This window comes from Peromyscus maniculatus, chromosome 6, assembly GCF_049852395.1.
Source record: "Peromyscus maniculatus bairdii isolate BWxNUB_F1_BW_parent chromosome 6, HU_Pman_BW_mat_3.1, whole genome shotgun sequence".
In the NCBI taxonomy this organism is placed as follows: domain Eukaryota; kingdom Metazoa; phylum Chordata; class Mammalia; order Rodentia; family Cricetidae; genus Peromyscus; species Peromyscus maniculatus.
The window spans coordinates 70,557,341-70,580,229 of NC_134857.1; the positions used below are offsets into that span (position 1 = coordinate 70,557,341).

Here is a 22,889-nt window from a genome sequence, read left to right on the forward strand (position 1 = left end):
CAAAACAAAAACAGAAAACAACAACTTCATATGTGAAGAGTTAAATAAAGGAAAAGACTTGGCCAGCCTGGTCTATAGAGCAAGCAAGTGCAAGTTCAGGACAGCCAGGGTTACACAGAGAAACCCTGTCTCCAACCCTCCCCCCGCCCCATCCCCAGAGAGAGAGGGGGGGGAGGGGGAGAGGAGAGGAGAGAGAGGGAGGGAGAGAGGAGAGAGAGAGAAGCTTAGTTGGGCAGGAACTAAATGGACTTCTTTGGAGGGGTAGACGGAAGGAGAGTGATGGCTTGGGCTGATGGTTCTCAGCTTCAGCAGATAGACTGAGAAGGACAGTAACAACGGTGGGCATTCGCTGCTTTAGTAATTTGAGGGTATGTTTTGAGCATTACGGTCAAGGGGAGGGAGATAACATTTAAGACAGGAGAGCGAGTGCATCAGTATAGAAGAGAAGAAGTAATAAATACACTTTAAAGTGGTTGTACTTTAGAATTTGGGCACCGACCTCCAGTGTAATAGCCACTTGCTTCTGTGGCTGTTAAACACGTCTTGTGGTGAGGCTAGAATTCCAGTTTTGTTTGTTTGTTTTTCAAGACAGGGTTTCTCTGTGTAGCTTTGCACCTTTCCTGAAACTCGCTCTGTAGACCAGGCTGGCCTCGAACTCACAGAGATCCACCTGGCTCTGCCTCCCAAGTGCTGGGATTAAAGGCTCGTGCCAGTGCCATCCGGTGGTTTTTATTTATTTTTAACAGAATAAAATTCATTTAAATTTAAGTAATCCCACAAGACTGTTGCTCAGGACAGTTATAGACATTTAGTATTGGGCAGGAGTTGGAAGACCAGGCTGAGAATTTAGTAAGACCCTGCCTCAAAATAACTTAACCGCAAGCTGGGGCTATATATAGCTGAATGGTATATTGTTTGCCTAGTGTATGTGCAGGGTCCTAGAATCAACCCCTAGCATCATTTAGAAAACAGAATGAGCTAAGAATAGTGGGAGACTGAGAAAAAGAACTTCTCTTTTTGGTCTTTCTGGTGGTTTCTACTTTCCCCCATTGGTCGGTCTCTTCCTACAAGTGCAGATGTCTTCGTGCAGTGTGAAACCCTGAGTAGTACCGAGTAGCTGCTTTCTATTGAATTCCCGTGTCTTCATGGCAGCCAGCCTGGTTCTTGTGGGTACTCACTGTACAGGGCCAAGCAAGAACTTGGCCCCTTAGGCGGTGATGAGTAACTGTATTCTTCCCTTGCTGCCGTTGTTGGGGTGAGGAATAAACATGCATGGACCCCTGTCACCCAGCAGTGGGGCTTCTTTCATATGAATAACACTATAGCTCCTTGGGATTGGTTTTGAATGCTGTATTGTGTGAGTGTGGGCGCCGCATGCCTGACATGACCTATATGCATACGGAGATATGGAGGTCAGAGGAGGACTTGTAGGGACTGCCTTTCTTTCCCAAGACAGGTGTGGGAATCAAAAGTAAGGTGGATATAATGGGAAATATTCCTAGTAAAACAGCTTGAAAGGTGCGAGCTGACGAATTGGAGGGCCTGCTATTTTTCGGGCATGTCTCCTGAATAAGACAGGCCCAGCACCAAGCCTCTTGGAACTTATTGACCACTTCTGTCATGTCGTGTAAGGGTAATTGTACACAAAAACTTTCTGCACGTTAGCATATTGCTGCCCTCGGGCCAATACTTATGGATAGAACCTTCTGATGACTGTGACAGTGAAAACCTATCTGTAGCTAGGCATAGAGGCACGCGTCTGTAATTAAAGCACTTGGAAGGCTGAGGGAGGAGGACTGCACCAGTCTGAAGCCAGCCTGAGATGTGTGGTCTTAGAAAGACAGACCCCTGAAACACACCTGTACAGAGTCCCACCTCCTGGGAGAGCGGGGTGGGGGGGTGGGGGGCAGTGCAGCCGGCTAAGAGTCCCTGCCTTAGCTGGGTAGTTTGCCCCTCTAATCAGTCCCAGCGAGAGAGCAAGGCTTGCATCTGAAGTAAGACCTTGTCTCATATTGAAACAGGAAGTTGAACTTGAACTTAAAACTTGAACTTTTGAGCCAGGCATGGTGGCGCACACCTGTAGTCCCAACACTTGGGAGGCAGAGGCAGGCAGATCTTTGTGAACTCAAGGCAAGCCTGGTCTACATGGTGAATTCCAGGACAGCCAGAGCTACATAGTGAGACTGTCTCAGAAAAATAAAAAAGTAACCTGAACTTCAGAGTTGATAGTAGGGTGGACCAAGAATAATTTAGCTTTCCTATCCCCAAACTTTCGTTACCTCTGTGTTTAAGGTGGATCTACACCCAGGTGGGGTCGTACACACCTATACCCAGTCATTTGGGAGGCCACAGCTGCAAGGTCAAGTTTGAAATAAGCCAGCGAGCCAGAGCAGCAGAGCAAACTCCTGTGTCCTTGGCTAGAAAGCCCAGTTAAAGGCAGTGGGCCTGAGCATCGGTTAAGTGCTCACCTAAGTAAGGTTTTAGGTCATAAGATAAAAAACCAGCATGAGATTCTTGTTATGCCTAAGGAGTCTTGCCACTGCTGAGGAGTGTAGCCTATGAAAACTAGAGTTTCTTTGATTCTCTTAAGATTGAAATGTCTAACATTGGACATCCCATTTCTATTCAAAGCCAGAGAGAAAGCTAAGATTTTTCTTCCGAGCCTACACTTCCCCTTCTTCTCACTGGCCTGAATTAGAATCTGTGACCACTCTTGGCAAGGAAGTAACATAATTATTCTTTAAATTAATTGTGTTTGATTATTTTGTGTGGGTATTTTGCCCGTCTGTATGTGTGTGCACCACACGCATGCCTGGTCCCTGCAGAGGCCAGAAGAGGGCATTGGGTTACCTGGAACAGGAGTTCCCGGTGGTTATGAGCTGCCATGTGGTGCTGGGAATTGAACCCAGGTCCTTTGGAAGAGCAGCCAATGCTCTAAACCTCTGAGCCATCTCTCTACCCCCCATAATAGTTATAATTGGCTTACATCCTTTTGACTGCTGGATATACTGCCGACCCTACTAGGTGGATTTTCTTCTCTAAGCGGGGAGCCTGAATGTGAGTTGGGGAGGACTTTAGGGTGTGTCTGTCAGACACACCACAGAAAGAAACACCTGCAAGTGAGAGGTCGAGTGGGTGAAACAGTTAGGCATGGCGTCCTCTTGAGTCCTTCTATGGGGGACAGTTGAGCTGCTCTCTCTGGTTTTCCCTCATGGCTGAGTGGCTCTCTGAGCCCCCTGGATCTGCCCTGTGACTGCCTTAGCCCAGGGTACAGCTGCTGTGAAGGAAGTGTGTTTTCACGGTCAGAACAGTCCTGCAGCTGACACTCCACTGGGTCCCTCTGTTGGTCTTCCCACCAACCGGCTGACTTCCTGCCCCGAGTCCGGTGCTCTCCTGCGGCACGGTGCATGCTACGTAGACCAGCTAGTTGAAAGACTCGTGTGCCTCTGCCTTCAACTAACCTCCCCTTCTCTCTCTCTCCTCCTGTCCCTCCTGTCCTCTTCCCCTCTTCTCTGTTGCTGCTGCAGAGCGTCTCTACAGCCAACTTGAGCGAAACCGCCTGCTTTCTAATGAGCTGAAGCTAACGCTGCATGATCTGTGTGACTGATGGGCAGGGCTCCCTGAGCCCAGTAACCCACACCACTGACCTGGACCCCAGCAAAAAAGCTGATTGTCTTTTCAGAAGTTACTGTTTTGCCCTAAGCAAGTTGCTTTTCCATGAGGGCAGTTAGAGGACTGTGTTGGTTTCCTGACAGCCCCCGCCAAGTTGCAGTGGGTTTCTGTTGTAGGAGAGATTGTGGGTAATGAAGAAAAGGGTCTGGGAGATTGAATGGGGGAACTTGGGGAACGTTAGCTGCAGCCTTCTCACCTGGGCACCGCCTGTAGGGTTTGCACTTTTGCATGGATATTTTCTAACAATAAAAAGACTGACTTGATAAGATGGCGTAGCTGCTTCGTCTTCAGGCCCGGAGATGGTCCTTTGACTGGGTAACCAGGGATGGGAAAGAAGGGTGCGGAATGAAAACGGGTCTGGTTTGCCATCGCTGGTGTAGAATTTTTCTCCCGTCCCTGAAGCTCCATGCTTGCTGGCTAGGCAGACTAAGTGCGTGGGGTCCTACCGCTGGCTTTCTTCCTGATGCTTTTCCTTCTTGCTTCTTTTGTATGTAGTTGTAAGTCACTGTCCAGGGCCAGCTCTGTTGATACCTCTGCTGAAATCTCACTGGGGCTTTGCTTCCAAGAATGTATCTGGGTAGTATCCTTCTTGACTTAAACCTGAGGACTCCTGCCTCCCCCCACACACACACACCCCCACCCCTCTCATACACACACTGGAGAAAGTACCTGCTGCAGGAGGATCTTCCTGTGCTCTCTTTACTTGAGGTATTGATGATTGTCCTTATCTGCCGTGGTCACACTCTAGTGTGACATTTCAAGTAGACTCTGACCTGTGGGTAGAGGTAAGAGTGGGTCCTGGTGCTTTCCACCTGATCCTTTCAGGACTGAAAGCTTAATGCCTCTCAGTTGCCTGTGGGAGGGAGAGGAAATGGCTGGCTGATCGGCCCCAGTTCCCTCCCCCAAGGCAGCCCAGGGATGCAATAAAGAGCTGGCTTCTGTGGCTTCCTTGCGACTGGAGCAAGTCTGAGAATGGGGAGAACCTGGAACTGACTTTCTGTACTTCCTCTGTTCCCACTAGATAAGCTGAAGTGCACCAAAGAGGAGCACCTCTGTACACAAAGGATGCTGGACCAGACCCTGCTGGACCTGAATGAGATGTAGAGCACCCCAGTCCCTGCCCGCGGCCGCTCCTCCCTCTGACCCTGACTCCGCCTGAGGCCAGCCTGCCTGAAGCTGACCTTGAAACTGAGGGCTGATCTTTTTAACTGAAGGCTGCTTTCCCCTCCTGCCACCAACCCCCCACCCCATCCATGTCTTTTTCATAAAACTGTGTCAGCCTCTTCCCAGAGTTCCAGCTGGAGGGGCTGAGCACCTTTGGAAACAATATTTAAGGGAATGTGAGCACAATGCAAAGTGTCTTCACGGCACTTGTGATATGCACATTGTGATTACTCTTTGTCTTAGCAACCATTTGTAACATTCCAGGCACTTCCACAGCTTGGAGCAGCAACCCAGTTCCTTTTCACTGTTGGAAGGCGAAGGATAACGCTGTCTCCGCAGAGGAGGAACACAGGACCGGGCCTGCCTTGCTGGACGGCCAGCAGAGCCCAGGCAGGCTCCACTGTGGGAAACCTCAGTTCTCTGTACCAAGTTCTAGCCAAACGACAGGGGATTCTAGGAAGTTAGCCAAAAAAACAAAAACTTCTTCCGGGCTGTGAAGGTTTTCAGCTTTGATGTCTTTGAACAAGATTACTTGTTTTTATTCTTTACTTTTTCCATCAGATGTGACCAAATAAGACGGTGAGACGTCTGAGGCACCCCCCCCCCCCCCAGGGCCTTGTGCATGTTAGGCAAGCGAGCTCTTGTGCAGCCCCGCCCTGAGACCAAGCTTGTCTCACCGCCCCCCCCCCTTTCCTGACAGCTCACAAAATGGATCATGTTGCCCCTTAGTGTTGAGGTGACCATCTAGTGTTCACCTGCCCCGAGGGAGAAAAGCAAAGGAAAATGCTGTCTGTGCCACCGAGGTAGCTACGCGAAAGTCATCTCATTGTCCTTTCCTGAAGCTGCTGTCTCTAAAAGTGCCATCTCATTGTGCTTTGTATCCGTCAGTGCTGGAGAAATCTTGAATAGCTCATGTAAAAAAAAAACTTTTTAAATTTTATATTATTTTGAAATTTTGCTTTTGCGGGGGTTGGGTTATCTCGGTCAACCCATTGGCTGTGAGAATTGTTCGCAGGCCGTGGGCTGGTGGTGTGCTGATCTTTCGAGTGCCCCCACCCAGTTGCCACGTTCGGGCGGTCTCTCCGAGGCCTCTCAGGTGGACGCTGCAGCTTACTGGCTCATTTGTGCTCTCCTGTCGGGAGAAAGAACCCACAGTGCAACCGTTTTGATACTAATAACAACAAGTGACGTTTTGAAATAAAGAACCAGTCCCTCCACCCTCAGACCGGCTTGACTTTATTAAATCAAATGTGCTTTCTCCACAGGGCTATACAGACGGGGTTGCAAATCAGGTCTTGGTGGTTGAAAGCTGCAGGATTTAACATAGAGCACACACATTGGAAGCAGACATAAAATAAAGGTGGCTTCCGAATGTGACTGGGGGTTTGGGAGATGTCACTCATGGTAGAGGTAGGTGACTTGAGTTCCGCCTCCAGCACCCATGTAAGAAGCTGAGCACAGCACATCGTCTGGAGTCCTGGCCCACCAGCCAGGTAGAGAGGAACATCCCTGGGGCTCCCTGGCCAGCCACTTAGCCAGATCACTAAGCTTCAAGTTCAGTTTAGATACTGTCTCAAATGGTCGGACATGGTGTCGTGTCTTTAACCCCAGCACTCGGGAGACAGGGGCAGGCGGATCTCTGAGTTCGAGGCCAGCCTGGGCTACAGAGTGAGTTCTAGGAAAGGCGCAAAGCTACACAGAGAAACCCTGTCTCGAAACAAAAAGACTTGTCTCCAAAAATACAAGGTGGCTGGCTTCTGTGGGGGAGGAGGGCTGAAGCGGGGGTGGGGGTGGGGGGGTGTTTCCTAGCACAAGTGATGACTGGGCCATCTGTAACTCCAGTTCCAGGGTGGCTGAGGGCTTCTGCACATGTGTTCCACTTAAACTCTTGAAAACTCACACAGGCACATTAAAAAAAAAATTAAAACAAGCTGGGCAATGGTGGCACACACCTTTAATCCCAGCACGCAGGAGGCAGAGGCAGGCGAATGTTTGAGTTCGAGGCCAGCCTGGTCTACAGAGCGAGAACCAGGAAAGGCTCAAAGCTACACAGAGAAACCCTGTTAAAAAAAAAAATTTTTTTTTTCTTCTGTTTCATGAGACAGAGTTTATGAATAGACCTGGTTATCCTGAAACTCACTCTGGCTGCAAACATAAAGGTCCACCTGCCCCTGCTGATTCCCTAGTGCTGAGGTTAGAAGTGGATTAAAAGGGTTTCCACTGGTCAAAAAAAATAAAATAAAAATTTTTTAAATTTAAAGTTAAGGTAGTATTTCAGGAAGACCTCCAAGGTTGACCTTTGACTTTACACATTTGCGCACAATATTTCAGCTTTTGTTTTGTGAGATGGTCTCACTATCTAGCCTTGGCTGGTCTGGTACTTAATATGTAGACCAGGCTGGCCTCCAACTCAGAAATCCACCAGTGTCTGCCTCCCAAGTGCTGGGATTAAAGGTACGAGCTACCATGCCCAGCTCTTTTCTTTTTCTTTATTTTTTTTAATTATGAAAAAGGGGGGAGGCTAGAGAGATGGCTCAGGGGTTAAGAGCACTGGCTGCTCTTCCAGAGGTCCTGAGTTCAATTCCTGCACCCACATGGTGGCTCACAACCATCTGTAATGCACGCCACCTCCCCAGCTCTGTTGAGAGGGTTTTGTATGTAGACTAGGCTTCTTGATCCTCCTTCCTCAGCCTACTGATTACTGAGATGATCATGGATGTGTGCCACCACACCCCAGTGAAAGGAAGTGCACCCAGGGAGTGTTTTGCTGAGTCAGGCTGTATGATACAATGGCTTTCCAGGTTCCTTCTGAGGCCAGTGTCTGTTATTTCCTGTGTCGTGGTCTTGAAACGGGACTTAAATCCGATCCCTAGTAAAAAACCATAAACCTTGACTAAGGCCAGCTGTTTATGCTAGAGACTGGAATTTTTATCATTTATAGCCCTAGACTAACGCTGACTGGAAATTACTTGAATTTTTAAAGGTAACTTGTTCTTGTATTTAGTATTAGTAGGTGAGCCCAGGCCCTTGTACATGTGAGCTATGAGTTTAACAGTCTTTCTGACCTAACAATACATGAAGAGTTGAGATGGAAGGCACTGCTTGGTATTTTGGACCTTTCTATCTGGTTCGCTGCTAGTAAAGTTTACCATCAAATATTTAGTAAAGTGGACCTTTGGGTCTGTGCCCAGAATTTACATAATGTTAGCTTTTGGAGCACTTAGAAAGTACCCACAATTCGCCAGACGTTGGTGGTGCAATCCTTAATCCCAGCACTCAGGAGGCAGAGACAGGCGGATCTCTGTGAGTTCGAGGCCAGCCTGGTCTACAGAGCGAGTTCCAGGACAGCCAGGGAGACAGAGAAACCCTGTCTGGGGTTGGGGGGGGGGGGGGGAGGGAGGGAAGTACCCACAATTCCTAGCAAGAAAGGTACCGCTGACGTCGTGGCTGCGGATTGGTTGGTGGTGGTGCTGGCCTCCAGTAGATGAGTGGGACCGAGACCAAGGCGGTAGCCATGATTGGCCCTAGGGCTCCTGGGCTCCCAAGCTTCGGGCTCCTTTTCTCCTTGACTCCACACCACCTCTTACTGTTTTTAGTTGGGACTTTGGCCAACAAACTCAATGTGCCACAAGTGTTGCTGCCGTTCAGCCGGGAGCCCGGCCGGGTGCCCTTCTTGCTGGAGGCGCAGCGGGGCTGCTACAACTGGTGAGGGGCGCCCGAGTCACGCGATCTTGTCCCCAAGATCAGTGGAGAGGGAAGGGATTACAGGAGTGTGGTGTGGTCCCGCCGGGTGGAGGGGCCTTAACGTTGCATCCTTGGGTGGAATGTACCCTAAATTGTGAGGCCCTTTAAGAGGCTAACTAGGATGGGAGTCTGGTTGCCTCCCCGTTGAGACAGCTAGTTAGTTGTCGGCACCGGCGAAGCCCTATGTCCGACACAGCCGGCATTCATTTCCCCCAGTTTGTGGGGTTTGCAGGGAAACAGAAACAGGTGAAGTGAGACCCACATTTGAAGGCTGAGAAGGACGACAGAACTGGACTAACAAGACACGGTTCATCACGCTGGAGATGAGATCTGCCTGGGTGATAGGAGAGCGCCCCTCCCCCTGGGCAATTGAAGTGGGCCGATTCCGGGTAGTCAATTCTGGGCTAACGACCTTCCTGACTATAAGAGAACCCAATGGCAGGTCATGTGCTTTCCTGAATTGTAAGGGATCTTAACTAAAGTAAGCCTCTAGGTGCCAGAACATTTATCCTAAATGGAAGGGATTTCCTCTTCCTGTATCTGCAGATCGGAGGGTTGGACTTCGGCTTTGCACATGCTAGGCAAGCCCTCTGCTGAGGAACTACATCCCTAGACCCTTCCCCACCTTGTATGAGAAGCAGTGAGGCTTTTTATCCCTGAGTACAAGAATTTCAACTCATTTCATGAGGAAATATAAGGAACTTAGGCTTGGAGAGGACCCAGTGCGATGGCCGTTATTCAGGAATCGTCCTAGTACTGAGAGCTTTCCATTCATCCAAGACGCTAAGGATTATTTTGTGTTTTTGTTTGGTCTCAGAAAGTAGGCAACTTTTCCATCTTAGACAGCAGCTCAAGTTCTAGGCCTACAGGAAATTATTTCTCAAGACATAAGAGGAGGCCCCATCTTGTCGGAAACACAGCCTCAATGTTACTCTCCCACAGCGTGAGTCTTTTGTTTTACTTTGTTTTGTTTTTGAGACAGGGTTTCCCTGTGTAGCCCTGGGCCGGCCAGGAACTCACTCTGTAGACCAGGCTGGCCTCGAACTCACAGAGATCCACCTGCCTCTGCCCCACAAGCCCTGGAATTAAAGGCGTGCGCCACCACCGCCCAGTGTGAGTCTTTTTTTTTAACATCCTGGGAGGAATATAACATTGGAGATCTTTGCACAAGAGCAAAGGTTCTGACCGCTCTCCCGTTTTCTATTCTTGTGTCCTCCGACAGTACTTCTCTCTTCGCTTGTCATTAGGCATTCCTAGCAGTATGTAACACAGGAGACGTGCAGACGTTTCTTTCAGATGTCCCCTTGACCGACGCATTTCATGCCCTTGACCGTTCTGTTTCGGCAGGCATTCTACTCATCACGATGCGGTTACCATTGAGCCCTTGTACGAAAAGGGCGCCTCTTGTTCCCAAAGAGCTGTTCTTGTCGCTGAATCCACCCAGCCAATCCGCCTCAGCAGCACCATTCTCGCGCGAGAAGAAGGTATGTCATGGGATTTGTTTGTTTGGTTTTTGTGGCTGCTGTTCCTTGAGACAGGGTCTCACTATGTAGCCCTGGCTGGCCTAGGCCACCCCAGTGCTAGGATCAAAGGTGGGCACCACCGTGTCCAGTCATTTCTTTGGAGTTTTGAGACAGGGTCTGCCTGGGCCTGGGACACACTGTGTGTTCACACCTGGTACACACCAGGCTGGCCTTGAACTCGTAGGTCGTGCGTGCATTACCCTCCTGTGTGCTGAAATGAAAGACGTGCATTGCCGTGCCTGGCAAGAAAAGGGCATGTTAAGAGCAAAGATGAATAAGATAACGTCTTGTACAAATGATCAACACAAATGTTTTTGGCTTCAAGTATTAAAAACTTAAAGAAAGAAGATTTCTGATATAAATCATAATTCTGTGGGCCAGTGAGATAGCTCAGCGGGTAAAGGCACTTGCTGTCAAGCCTGACGACCTGAGGCAGGAAGAAAAAACCAAATCCTAAATGTGGTCCTCTGATCTCTGAGGGGAGCAGGCAAAAAAGCACCTTGTCCAGAGTACTGCCATTTTGACTTCAGACTCCATTTTACTTGTAGGGTGAACCAAAGTTCAAGTTCCCAAGCCCTAGGGGAACTGGGAACTTTCCAATGGCTGACCCACCTCCTCCTCAGACAATAGAAACAGTCCATTGTCCCCCTAGTTCTCTAAAACATTATGGCTGTTCCTAACAACAGAAGGAACAGATGCATCGGATTGGTTGGACATTCTGTGTTGATTGACAGTGGTGGAACACAGGGAAAGTCCCTAATCTCTGGCTCCTGACTGGGGAAAAATAAAACTGTAACCTGGCAACAAATGTTTCTGGTTTTTCTGCTTATAAACCCTACTTCTGTCCCTGCTTGGAGCTGTCAAGAGAAACAAGGCCCCCGAGTCCTTGTCCTGATCGATCAGGGCTGCAATGATTGATCAGCGATCTGCTTCTATGGTGGTGGATTAAAGTCTTTGGAATCCCTAAGTGTTGTCTCTCTCCTTCCTCATGGTACACACAGACGGGTGTGACGTCTCCACATGTGCACGATGACATGCTTGTGTGTGCAAACACACGTGGACAGTGAATATAATTTAAAAACAACAGCATAATTTTGCCATCCTATTTATTTTTTGTTTTGAGTGTTTGATCGTTTTTGAGACATGGTCTCACTTTTATAGGCCAGGTTTTCCCCAAACTCATAGATATCCACCTGCCTCTGACTCCCAGGTTCTGGGTAAAGGTTTTAGGTTAAGTGTGCCGTACTTAACCTAAAAACACTTTTTTTCGTTACATTTATTTCTGTGTAGGGAGGGGGTGTGTATGAAATGGCGTGTATGTAGAGGTCAGAGAACAACTTTTAGGAGTTAGCTCTTGCCTTGCACCATATGGGCCCCCAAAATTGAGCTCAGATTGTCAGGTGTGGGAGCAGGTGCATTTACCTGCTAAGCCATCTCACAGGTTCTGACTGTGCATTTGTGTGTGTGTGTGTGTGGTTTTTGTTTTTTGTTTTTGAGACAGGGTCTCACTGTGTAGCCCTGGCTAGCCTGAAATTCTCTATGTAGACTATGTGGCCTCAAACTCACAGAGATCTTCCTGCCTCTGCCTCCCAAGTGCTGGGATTGAAGATATGCACTGTAACAGCCTTGGCTGTCCTGGAACTCACTCTGTAGACCAGGCTGGTCTCGAACTTACAGAGATCTGCTTGCCACTACCTCCTGACTCCTGGGTTTCTTTTTGTTTGTTTCAGTTTCATTTTTGAGACAGGGTCTCTTAGTCTAGGCTAGCCTTGAACTCCTGGTGATACTCTTTTGCCTTGGCTTTTTAATCACCAAGATTTCAGAGTGCATAATGGTGTGTGTGTGTGTGTGTGTGTGTGTGTGTGTGTGTGTGTGTTGCATACATGTTCATGTGGAGGCCAGAGCTTAGCTTCTGGTGTCTTTTTCAGTGGCTCTTCATCTTTTTTTTGAAGCATGGTCTCTCCTTGAATCAGGAACTCCATGTTTAGGGTAGGCTGCCTGGCCAGTGGGCCACCAGGATTGCCTGTCTTCACTTACCTAGCCCTGGGCTACAGAGGTGTGCCACACTAGGCCTGGTCTTCATGTGTGTGAAACAATCATTTTGCTCACTGAGCCATTTTCCCAGACAGGGTCTCATGTAGCACAGGCTGCCCTGGAACTCACTATGTAGTTGACACTGGCCTTGAACTCCTGGTCCTTCTGCCTCCCACTTCCTAGGTGCTGAGGACCCAGGAGCACACCACCACAACTGACATCTCAGTAGCTTTTGACATTTTAAAGTGTGTTGGGGAGCCAGGCTCAGTGGTGTGGACTTGTTACCCCAGCTGTCGGGAGATGGAGGTTGAAGGATCACGGGTTCAAGGCCAGTATGGGCTATTCAGCCTTAAAATTAAAAAGAGAGCGAGAGATATAGGTTAGCGGCCGAGAGCTTGCCTCCTGACATGTGTGAGGCCTTGTGCTCAGTCCCCAGTACTAGTGTTGGTCAGCTGTCCCTCAGTTTGGGTTTGTCTGATGGTTTGGATTATAGGTTTTTCTTGGGGGCGGGGTTGGGGGTGAAGAGCCTTTGCTCTGCATCGTGTGCCAGAGTGTGTGGTGCCAGTGGCTGGGTTTCCACTCGATTCAGATGGTGTCCGTCTGTGAAGTTCCTGTTCCCCCCTTCCTTTACGCTAGTCATGGAAAACGATCACTGAGTCCAGCCCCAGAAGCAAAGGAGAAAGATTTAAGCCCCACCTTGGAGGGAGACTTGTCAAAGAGCTTGTGGTGATATATTAAGTACCACAATAGCTAGTAAATATTTGGGGAAGATACTTTGATACATCCCATCACTCCTTAAAGGTTTCACCCACTGATGTTATCACATATGCATCGGTTTTAAAGAAAGATTGTATTTTTTTTTTTTTTTTTGTTCCAGACAAGGTTTCTCTGTAGCTTTGGAGCCTGTCCTGGATCTCACTCAGTAGACCAGACCAGGCTGGCCTCGAACTCACAGAGATCTGCCTGCCTCTGCCTCCCGAGTGCTGGGATTAAAGGCGTGCGCCACCACCACTCAGCCAGATGGATCTTTTTGTTCCTTTGGTTGGTTTCGAAACAGGTTATCTCACTGTGTAGCCCAGGCCAACCTGGAACTTCTAGCAGTCCTCCTGCCTCTGTCTCCCAGTTGCTGGGACTTTGGGTGTGTACACCACACCTGTCCTCCATGAGTCTTAGCTGTGATGCTCAGATGGTTACTTTTCCCCCTCTCCCCCATCTCTTCTATATTTAGTATTGTGAAAGAGGAAAGGCATCTTACGTCTTACACATAACGTCTTCTTCCCATTGAATAACTTACTCGGTTATTTATATCAGTATGGACTCAGCTGTTGGGGACAGGGTGATAATCCAATTCTGTGTGTCCTAGTTAGCTTTAACTGTCAGCTTGACACAGCCCCAGCGAGTCACCTGACAAGGGAATCTCAACTGAAGGATAGCCTAGATCAGATTGTCCTGTCTGCGGGGGAATGTCTGGGTTGTTAAGTGACGGATGAGGGTCCAGTCCAATGTGGGGGACACTATTCCCTGAGCAAATGGTCCTGACCTCTATATGAGCCTGCAAGTCAGCCAACAGTCCATGTTCCTGTATGATTTCTGGTTCAAATCCTACTTGAGTTCCTGCTTGGACTGTTCTCAATGATGGATTTCAGCCTATACGATGAAAAAAGTCTTTTCTGCATTTTGGTCACTTTGGGTTTGGTGCTTGTCACGGCAATAGGAAGAAAACTAGACTACTGTGGCAATTCATCTTTTCCACTTGTGGTATCCTGCAGGTTGGCTCCGGTGTCCTTTGGACGTGCCCTTATTTTCGCTATTTCCTTATAGTACTTCCTTTTTTTTTTTTTTTCCAGATAAGGCCTCCTGTAACCACGCTGGCCTCTGATTCACTATATGGCTAAGCATGATCTTGAACTTCTGATCCTTTTGCCTCCGCCTTCCCAGTCCTGGGATTACAAGTGAGCACTGCCATGCTGTGTTTATGCGCTGCTGGAGACCACGCCCCAGGCTTCCTCCGTGCTCATCAGGCTCTCTACCAACCAAGCCACGCCCTCAGCCCAGCACTTCCTTGCTTTTGAGCTCTAGAGTTATATTTAGACCCCACGATGGAGATGCTAGTGTGCTTGTTGCTAAGGGAGTGTCCCCGTTTCTAGGTTCTCTTAGCAGACAGAGCTAAGAAAGAACCGTGCACATGCCAGCCTATGTGTGTGTACACCCATCTCTGTTTATTTCTGTATGTATCTAGCTAAGTGTGTGTGTGTGTGTGTGTGTGTGTGTGTGTGTGTGTGTGTGTGTGTGTGTTAAAAGAAATGTGAGTTCATAGTGATCGCTTTAACTCTAATCTGGGCTTATTCTAGACTTTTCTCCTTTGTTTATTTGTAACTTTGCTCTCAGAAAGACAGACCTGGGCTGGTGAGCTGGCTCAGTAGGTGATCTAAATTTGATCTCTGGGACCCATGTCAAGGTGGAGGGAGAGAATGGATCTACAAAATTGTCCACTAACATCCACATGCCTGCTATGGCATGCATGTACACACACATTTACACACACACACACACACACACCCCTCTTTGAATTCCCAGCCAGCCAGGTCTGCACAGTGAAACCCTGTCTTAAGAAAATAAATCAACTAAAGACGAAACAAAAAAGTTCAGAGTTCAAGGGAGGGGAAACAAAAACCAACCAAACAAAACCCTTGAGGGCTGGTCGGATGGTTCAATGGGTAAAGGTTCCTGCTGCCAAGCCTGATGGCCTGAGTTTGATCCCTGGGACCCACAGGTGGAATGGAAAGAGCTCACTCTCTCAAGTTGTCTTCTGACCTCTACACACAGGTTAGAGGCTCATTAATACAGTTTTCATATGGTACCGCCACCTTACTTTTCTAAATAACTTTAAAAAAACCTATTAGCCTCATTTTATAAAAAATTTTAAAAATGCCACTTAAAAAGACAAGGAATAAAGCAAGTCCCTCGAAAGTGACACACGGCCCTGGGTTTTCTTTTCTGTGACAGGGTCTTAACTGTGTAGCAGCCCAAGCTGGCTGAACAAGCAGCAGTCTTCCTGCCTTGGCCTCTAAGATGCCAGGATTACAGATGTTGGCCACTGCAACCAGCGTATCTTTTAGGCCTTTTTGGATTAGGTAGGAACTAACTTGGCATACAAGAAATGGTGGCGCACGCCTTTAATCCCAGCACTTGGGAGGCAGAGCCAGGCGGATCTCTGTGAGTTCGAGGCCAACCTGGGCTACCAAGTGAGTTCCAGGAAAAGGCGCAAAGCTACACAGAGAAACCCTGTCTCGAAAAACCAAAAAAAAAAAAAAAAAAAAAAAAAAAAGAAATGTTATCATATAATTCTGCAGGGAATCAGGGATGGGCCTGATACACAGCTCTTAGCGGAGGAGCATCTCTCCAGCCCCAGAACGAACACTTAAAGCTGCTCTCTGACCTTGAGAAAACAAATTAAGTGCACTGGCTGCTCTTCCAGAGAATTCTCAGTTCGCAGCATCCACATGGTGGCTCACAACCTACAACTCCAGTTCCAGGGATCCAATGCCTTCTTCTGGCCTCCTAGGGCACTGCATGAACATAGTGCATAAACATACATGCAGGCAAAACACCTATACGCAGAAAATAAAATTTAAAAAAAAGGTTGGTTCTCCATCCTCAGGCTTGGCGGGACATTTACCCCCAGAACCCTGTCATGAAACAAAAGTTCCTTTTTTTTGTCTTTTTGAGACAGTCTCTCCACATAGCCCTGGCTGCTGGCCCTTTTATAACCTTGAAACTCTTGAATATTTGAGACATTTATTAGATTGGTGACAGTTGACTTAGTCAGTCAGCTTTTTGTTCCCTTGCAGTGACTGACCACGAACTACGCTGTGATGTTAAGGTTGATGTGATAGACAGCATTGAAATTGTTTCTCGAACCCGGGAGCTGTATGTGGACGATGCACCCCTGGAACTGATGGTGAGGGCCCTGGATGCTAAAGGTAAGGGGACTGGAGATGGTCTGAGAAACCGTGTACCTAAAACAGAGCAGTACTCCTTCACACTGGGCTCGGAAACAGGAACCGTGTGATGGTGGCAGGCTGTGAATGCGACCTGTTCGCTCACCAGGGACTCACACGCAGGAGGGTTGCCAGTGCAGGGTGCAGTTCAATGTATGAGCTGCAAAAAAACTACTGCTGTTATTTTTTTGTTAATTCTGGACTTTAAAAGAAATTAGTTCTGGCTAGGGGAGATAGCTCTGTGGTTAAGAGCACTGGCTGCTCTTCCAGAGGACCCAGGTTCAATTCCCAGCACCCACATGGCAGCTCACACCTGTCTGTAACTCCAGTTCCAGGGGATCCGACATCCTCACCACACAGACATACATGTAGGCAAAACACCAATGCAAATGAAAATAAAATTAAAAAAAGAAGAAATTAGTATGAGGGTGGGGCCTGTGTATCATGTATTACACAGGGAAGTCATAGTACAACGTGTGGAAGTCAGTTCTCCCTCCGCGAGGGTCCTGGTGTAGAAGTCAGTTCTCTCCTCCTACCGCGAGGGTCCTGGGGCAAACTCAGGTCCTCAGGCTTGGCGGCCATCTCACTAGCGCTGACTTTTGTTTTGTTTCGAGACAGGGTCTCACGCTATATCCCTGGCTGTCCTGGAACTCACTCTGTGGACCAGGCTGGCCTCCAACTCACAGAGATCTGCCCACTACCGCCTCCAGAGCGCTGGGATTAAAGGCGTGCGCCACTGTGCAGGGACGAGCTTTTTTAAAGTATTGACATCTGCCACTGAGCTTCTATCAATGGTCCCCAGATCAACAATTAAGGATATATTTTAAGATTTATTGCGGGGCGGTGGTGGCACATGCCTTTAATCCCAGCACTTGGGAGGCAGAGGTGGGCGGATCTCTGTGAGTTTGAGGTCAGCCTGGTCTACCGAGTGAGTTCCAGGACAGGTGCCAAAGCTACACAGAGAGACCTTGTCTCAAAAAACCTACATAAATAAGGACAGCCTGTTGGGAATAGCACTTACATTGTCATGTGAAGATCTTTCTCATGTGTGTGTTTAAATCAGTTAATAAAGGTTTTGATATTTGTTTTGTTACAGAAAAAGACTTAAAGTGATTTTTCTGGTTAGTCCCTTTCTTGTTGAAGATACTTGAATGTTTTGGAATATGTGATTCTATCTTGCCTGCTTTTGGCTTCCTCTACAGGAAACACATTTAGTACTTTGGCGGGCATGGTGTTTGAGTGGAGCATTGCCCAGGATAACGAGTCAGCAAGAGAAGAGCCGTCTAACAAAATTAGGTAAAGCTGGAGCCTGACGTACCACCTGTCTCTGGAGGAGATGTGTCTCCTTGCGACACTCTGGACAGCAGCCACCTGTGTGGACTTTGATAATCCTATTGTCTGGTTTTTGTTTGTTTGTTTGTTTTTGTTTTTGTTTTTATTTTTAAACAGATATATTCACTAGGGCAAATTATTTTTGGTAGAAAACAGAGGAGATAAATGTGGAAACCTTCATGAGAGTTCATTTGAGCCTCTGTGAACTCAGGCTGTCTGCACATGCTAAAATTGTGTGGGATAATTAGCCGGGGATGTTGGCAAGTACCTTTAAACCTAGCAGTCAGGAGGCAGAGGCAAGCTGATTTCTGTGAGTTCAAAAATAACTTGGTTTACACAGTGAGTTCCAGACCAGCCAGGTCTACACAGTAGAGCCATCTTGAAAAAAAAAAAAAATTAAACAACAAAAGGATTCTGTTTTTAGTACCAAAGAACAGATCACAGACAGCCTAAATTGTAGTCATATAGTCTTAGCCATAGGCTAGCCCTTCTGGAAGTCAGAAATTAAAAAACTCAAACAAGGCTCAATGGCACAGAACTATAATGGGGGGGGGGGGCGTGGAGGGGGGTGGAGTGGGATGCTGAAGCAGGGGGATTAGAAATTCAGGGTGAGCAGGGCAGTAGTGGCTCACACCTTTAATTCCACCACTGGAGAGGCAGGTGGATCTCTGAGTTCGAGGCCAGCCTGGTTCCAGGACAGCCAGGGCTACACAGAGAAACCCTGTCTTAAAAAAAGAAGAAGTAGTAGTAGTTCAGGGTGAGCCTCTGCTACATAGCAAATTCAAGTTAGAGGCCAGTCTGGGTTAGTTACATAAGACGCTGTTTCAAAAAGCCCACAAACAAGCAAAGGTATTTCAAAGCTGTCTGCACAGACAGGCTTTATAAAGACTGAAGTATAGAAGACTGTTAATTCTACTAGAGACAAATCTTTTTTTTTAAAAGGAATTTTTAAATTAATTTTATATACCTGGCCAGGCAGTGATGGCATACACCCTTAATCCCAGCACTTGAGAGGCAGAGGCAGGCAGATCTTTGTGAGTTCGAGGCCAGCCAGGTCTACAGAGTGAGTTCCAGGACAGCCAAGGCTACACAGAGAAACGCTGTCTCAAAACACAAAAACAAAAACAAAACAAAAGAAAGAAAGAAAGAAAGAAAGAAAGAAAGAAAGAAAGAAAGAAAGAAAGAAAGAAAGAAAGAAAGAAAGAAAGAAAGAAAGAAAGAAAGAAGGAAAAAGAAATCATTTTACATACCAATCACAGATCCCCTCTCTTCCCGCCCCTCCCACCTCCCTCCCCAACCCTCCCCATTCCCTCCTTCAACAAGGCAAGGTCTCCCATGGGGAGTCCTCAGAGCCTGGTACATTGTGTAGAGGCAGGTCCAAGCCCCTCCCCCTGCACCAAGGCCGTGCAAACTGTCCCACCATTGGTAGTGGGCTCCAAAAAGCCAGCTCATGCACCAGGGATGGATCCTGACCCTACTGCCAGGGGGCCCCTTAAGCAGATCAAGCTACTCAACAGTAGAGACAAATCTCACTTTGTATCCAGGATCCTGAAATTCTCGGAAGCAGAGTATTCTCCCCCTGACTATATAGCTGAGATGGAAAAAGAAGAGAGACAAGGAGACATGATTTTGGTGTCTGGGATGAGAACTGGAGCTGCTGTTATAAGAGTCCGAATTTATGAGCCGTTCTACAAGGTAAACAGTCTGTGCTAGAAGCAGCCATCTGAAGTCCTGCCCATGGGGAATACAGTAGAAGCCTCTAACTTGCTATTGTCTGGGCCAAGAGTTGATCGTTTATTTGAAAAAGCCACTTCAAACCTGCAGTGGTGGCGCACACCTTTAATCTCAGCACTCAGGAGCCAGAGGTAGGGGGATCTCTGTGAGTTTGAGGCCAGCCTGGTCTACATGGTGAATTCCAGGCCAGCCAGGGCTACATAGTGAAACTCTGGTGCCAAAGATCAAACCCATGCCCTCCACATGATAGGCAAATGCTTCACCACTGAGCTATCACATGTCCTGACATTCTCTTTTAAAAATAGCTAACTTTTTGTGTAAGTCCAAGGGTCTGCTTTTTTTTTTTTTTTTTGAGATAGGGTCTCTATGTTGTCTTGGCTGGCCTAAAGCTCACTATGTAGACCAGGCTGGCCTCCAGCTTACAGAGGCCCTCTAGCTTTTGCCTCCTGAGTACTGGGATTAAAGGTGTGCGCTACCATGCCCCATCTAAAGCTTTTCTTGTTTAAATTTTTTAAAAATTATTTTAGGTTTAAAATGATGAGTGTTTGCCCGCACGTGTGCCTCATGCTCTTGGAAGACAGAGGGAGCTGGAAGAGGGCATCAGATGCCCAGGAACTGGAGTTACAGTGGATTCTGGACATTGAACCCAGGTCCCCTGCTTGAACAGCTAGTGTTCTTCACCACCGGACATCCATTTTTCAGTAGAGGAAACATTTATTTTGGCCACTGTTTAATTGGTTTTAGTCTCCAGTCAGCTGACTCCATTTCTGTAGCCTGGATGAGGCAGAACACCTTGATAGAAGATTGTGGCAAAGGAGAATGTAGTTGTTGTTTTTTTTTTCACTCTTTGGAACCCCAGCTCCCAAATAAATACATGGAGACTTGTTCTTAATTATGAATACCTGGACTTAGCTTGGCTTATTTCTAGCCAGCTTTTCTTAAATTATCCTGTCAACCTTTTGCCTCTGAGCTTTTTACCTTTCTTTATTCTATATATTTTCTTCCCTTCTTACTCTGTGGGTGGTTGTGTGGCCGGGTGCCTGGCCCCTGGCGTCCTCTCCTTCTCTTTTTGCTCTTCCTTTTTTCCTTTTCTTTCAAGTCCAGATTTCTCCTCTTATTTATTCTCTCTGCATGCCAGCCCCGCCTAGCCTTTCTCCTGCCTAGCTATTTATTGGCCGTTCAGCTCTTTATTAGGCCAATCAGGTATTTTAGACAGGCACAGTAGCACAGCTTCACAGAGTTAAACAAATGTAACATGAAAGAATGCAATGAATCTTTGCATCATTAAACAGATATTTCACAGCATAAAAAAAAATGTAGCATATCTTAAACTAATATTCCACAACAGGAGAAAACTGCTTACTTATGGCAACTGGGTGTGAGAGAGAGACAGTAAGACAGCGCTCCATCTTATGTTTTGAGTCAGGGTCTCTCCTGTTTGGCCAGCTGGTGACTTCCAGGGAATCTCCTTTCTCTACCTCCCCAGCACTGGGATTACAGGAATGTGCCACTGATCCTAGCTTTTATGTGGGTGCTAGGGGTCAAATTTAGGTCACCATGCTTGTACATCAACACTCTACTGACCCAGCTTTCTCCTCTAACAATGTTTAACCTCGGGTCCAGCTTAGAAATCCAGGTGGTCGACTGCACAGTAAGTTTGGTTATGGAATCATACATAGTGAGAGCCCATCCAAAACAACAACAAAAACACAAAAGAAATGTAGACACTCTGTCTTGCATAAATTGCCGTTGGGAACTTTATCTTTCGTGGTCAAGTGAAAATGCAGAACTGGGAGAGGGCCATGGCACATGGGGTGCGGCATCTTGCAAGAATCCCGGTCTTTTCTGTTCTCACCTGCGTTTGATATGCTGGCCCTTATTAGTGACTTGCTGTTGACTTCTTTTTTTCTTCAAACTTCTGTTTTAAACATTTAAAAGTGTATTTATTTATTTGTTAGTGGCCCTTATGCGAAGGTCAGAGGATGGTGTTGGGGAGTCTGCCCTCTCTGCCCACCTTTGTGAGGGATGAAGAGATCAAACTTATTTCCCCTGGACTTGCTTGACAGGAGCCTTCACCCACTGGGCCAGCTCTCAGCTTCAACGAGCCTCTTTAATCCCTAGTTTTGGGGCAGTGTACTTATATTGTACAAATATTGATTGATTGATTGATTGACTTGCTGTGTATGTTTTTGTGTTGACATGTGTGGATGCCAGAGGGTGATGTTAGGGCATCTTTCCTCAATCGTTTCTCCACCTTATTTTTTGAGACAGGGTCTCTCTCCCTGAGACTAGCGCTCACTAGGTTGGCTAGACTAGCTGGGCCCAGCAAGGCCCAGAAATTCTGTCCCTAGCTCCCCAGCTCTCTACCTCCCCAGCTCTGCGTTTCATTGTGCCCACCTGTTTTACATGCATCCTGGGAACCGAACTGAGATCCTCAAGTTTGCAGAGCAGGCATGTAGCAACTGAGCCTTCTCCCAGCCCCTGGCTTTAGGGGGTTTTGTTTTGTTGTTCTTTTTAAGACAGGGTCTCTCTTTGTAGCTCTGGCTGTCTTGAATTCACTATGTCCACCAGGCTAGCCTGAAACTCACAGAGAGCCTCATGCCTCTGCCTCTCAGATGCTGGGATTAAAGGCGTGCGCCACTGTGACCTTAGCTTTTTGAGACAGTAGATCTTCCTTTGTAGCCCAGGCTGATCCTCCAAGCCCAACCACCCTGGTACTGGGATTGCATGCGTGTCCTCTCCCACTAAGCTCTCCCCTCAACTCTGTTTACTGATGTTCGTGCAGGTCTTCCTGTGGTGTGTTTGCACTGGCGTGTTTGTCTGTGTGTTTGTGAAGACCAGAGGTCAACCTTGATCCCTTCAGGAGCCACCCTCCTTATTTTTTGAGTCCGAGTCTCTCAGTGGGACCCAAGGCTCACCGATTAGGTTGTGCCTGGGGATCCAGGTGTCTCCCCTCCCTGGAGCTGGGGTTACAAACGAGCCACCATGCCCTCAGTTCCTCATGCCTGTCACAAGGACTGCACTGACTGTGCCACCTCCCCAGCTCTGCTTCTGTTTTGGTTCTTAAGGTAGGGTCCCTCTCTGTAACCCAAGCTGGCCTCGGCCTTCTGATCCTCCTGTCTCCACCTCTTAAATGGGGGAATTATAGACTTGTAGCATCATACCCAGCTTCCTGTTGTAATGTGTTTATAAGTTATAGCTAACATACAGTAAGAAAAAAATGACTTTGATAAGCATTTAATTTACATGCCCAAAGAACAACTGTGTGGGCATCCCACTGAGCGGCCCAATAACCTGATCCTGGGTTAGTTTTAATGTGAATCAGGGCTGGAGAGATGACTCAGCAGTTAAAAGCACTGGCTTCTCTTCCAAAGGACCCAGGTTCAATTCTTAGCACCCACATGGCAGCTCACAACCATCTGTAATCTCATTCTCAGGGGATCCAACACCCTCTTCTGGCCTCCAAAGGCACCAGGCACACACATGGTTCACAGACATACACGCAGGTAAAATACCCATGCACATTAAAAATAAACACATACACACACACACACACACACACACACACACACACGCACACGCACACGCACACGCACACGCACACGCACACGCACGCACGCACGCACATGCAGAGCTGGAGACAGGCAGTAGAGAGCTCTTGATTAGTGGACTGCATCTCAGTTAG

General features: G+C 47.6%; 2 protein-coding genes across 18 annotated transcripts in view; both read left to right on the top strand.

Annotated features, from left to right (window-relative positions):
* Positions 1-6,059, top strand: part of Tpm3 (tropomyosin 3) — a 28,968-nt gene extending 22,909 nt beyond the window's left edge. For 8 of the 12 annotated variants that reach the window (XM_006976270.4, XM_015995165.3, XM_006976267.4 and 5 more), the window contains one exon: positions 4,694-6,059. In XM_006976270.4, the coding sequence (XP_006976332.1) occupies positions 4,694-4,776 (83 nt within the window). In that variant the 3' untranslated portion in view covers positions 4,777-6,059. Of the gene's footprint in view, positions 1-3,527 lie in introns of all 12 variants that reach the window. The other 4 variants (XM_015995167.3, XM_015995170.3, XM_076573746.1 and 1 more) reach the window with 3 other exon arrangements.
* Positions 6,060-8,282: 2,223 nt separating this feature from the next.
* Nup210l (nucleoporin 210 like) overlaps positions 8,283-22,889 on the top strand; it is a 94,682-nt gene continuing 80,075 nt past the window's right edge. For 2 of the 6 annotated variants that reach the window (XM_076573751.1, XM_076573754.1), the window contains exons 1-5: positions 8,291-8,541; positions 9,928-10,064; positions 15,989-16,120; positions 17,341-17,434; positions 19,015-19,165. In XM_076573751.1, the coding sequence (XP_076429866.1) occupies positions 8,321-8,541; positions 9,928-10,064; positions 15,989-16,120; positions 17,341-17,434; positions 19,015-19,165 (735 nt within the window). In that variant the 5' untranslated portion in view covers positions 8,291-8,320. Of the gene's footprint in view, positions 8,542-9,927; positions 10,065-15,988; positions 16,121-17,340; positions 17,435-19,014; positions 19,166-22,889 lie in introns of all 6 variants that reach the window. The other 4 variants (XM_076573753.1, XM_076573755.1, XM_006976462.4 and 1 more) reach the window with 3 other exon arrangements.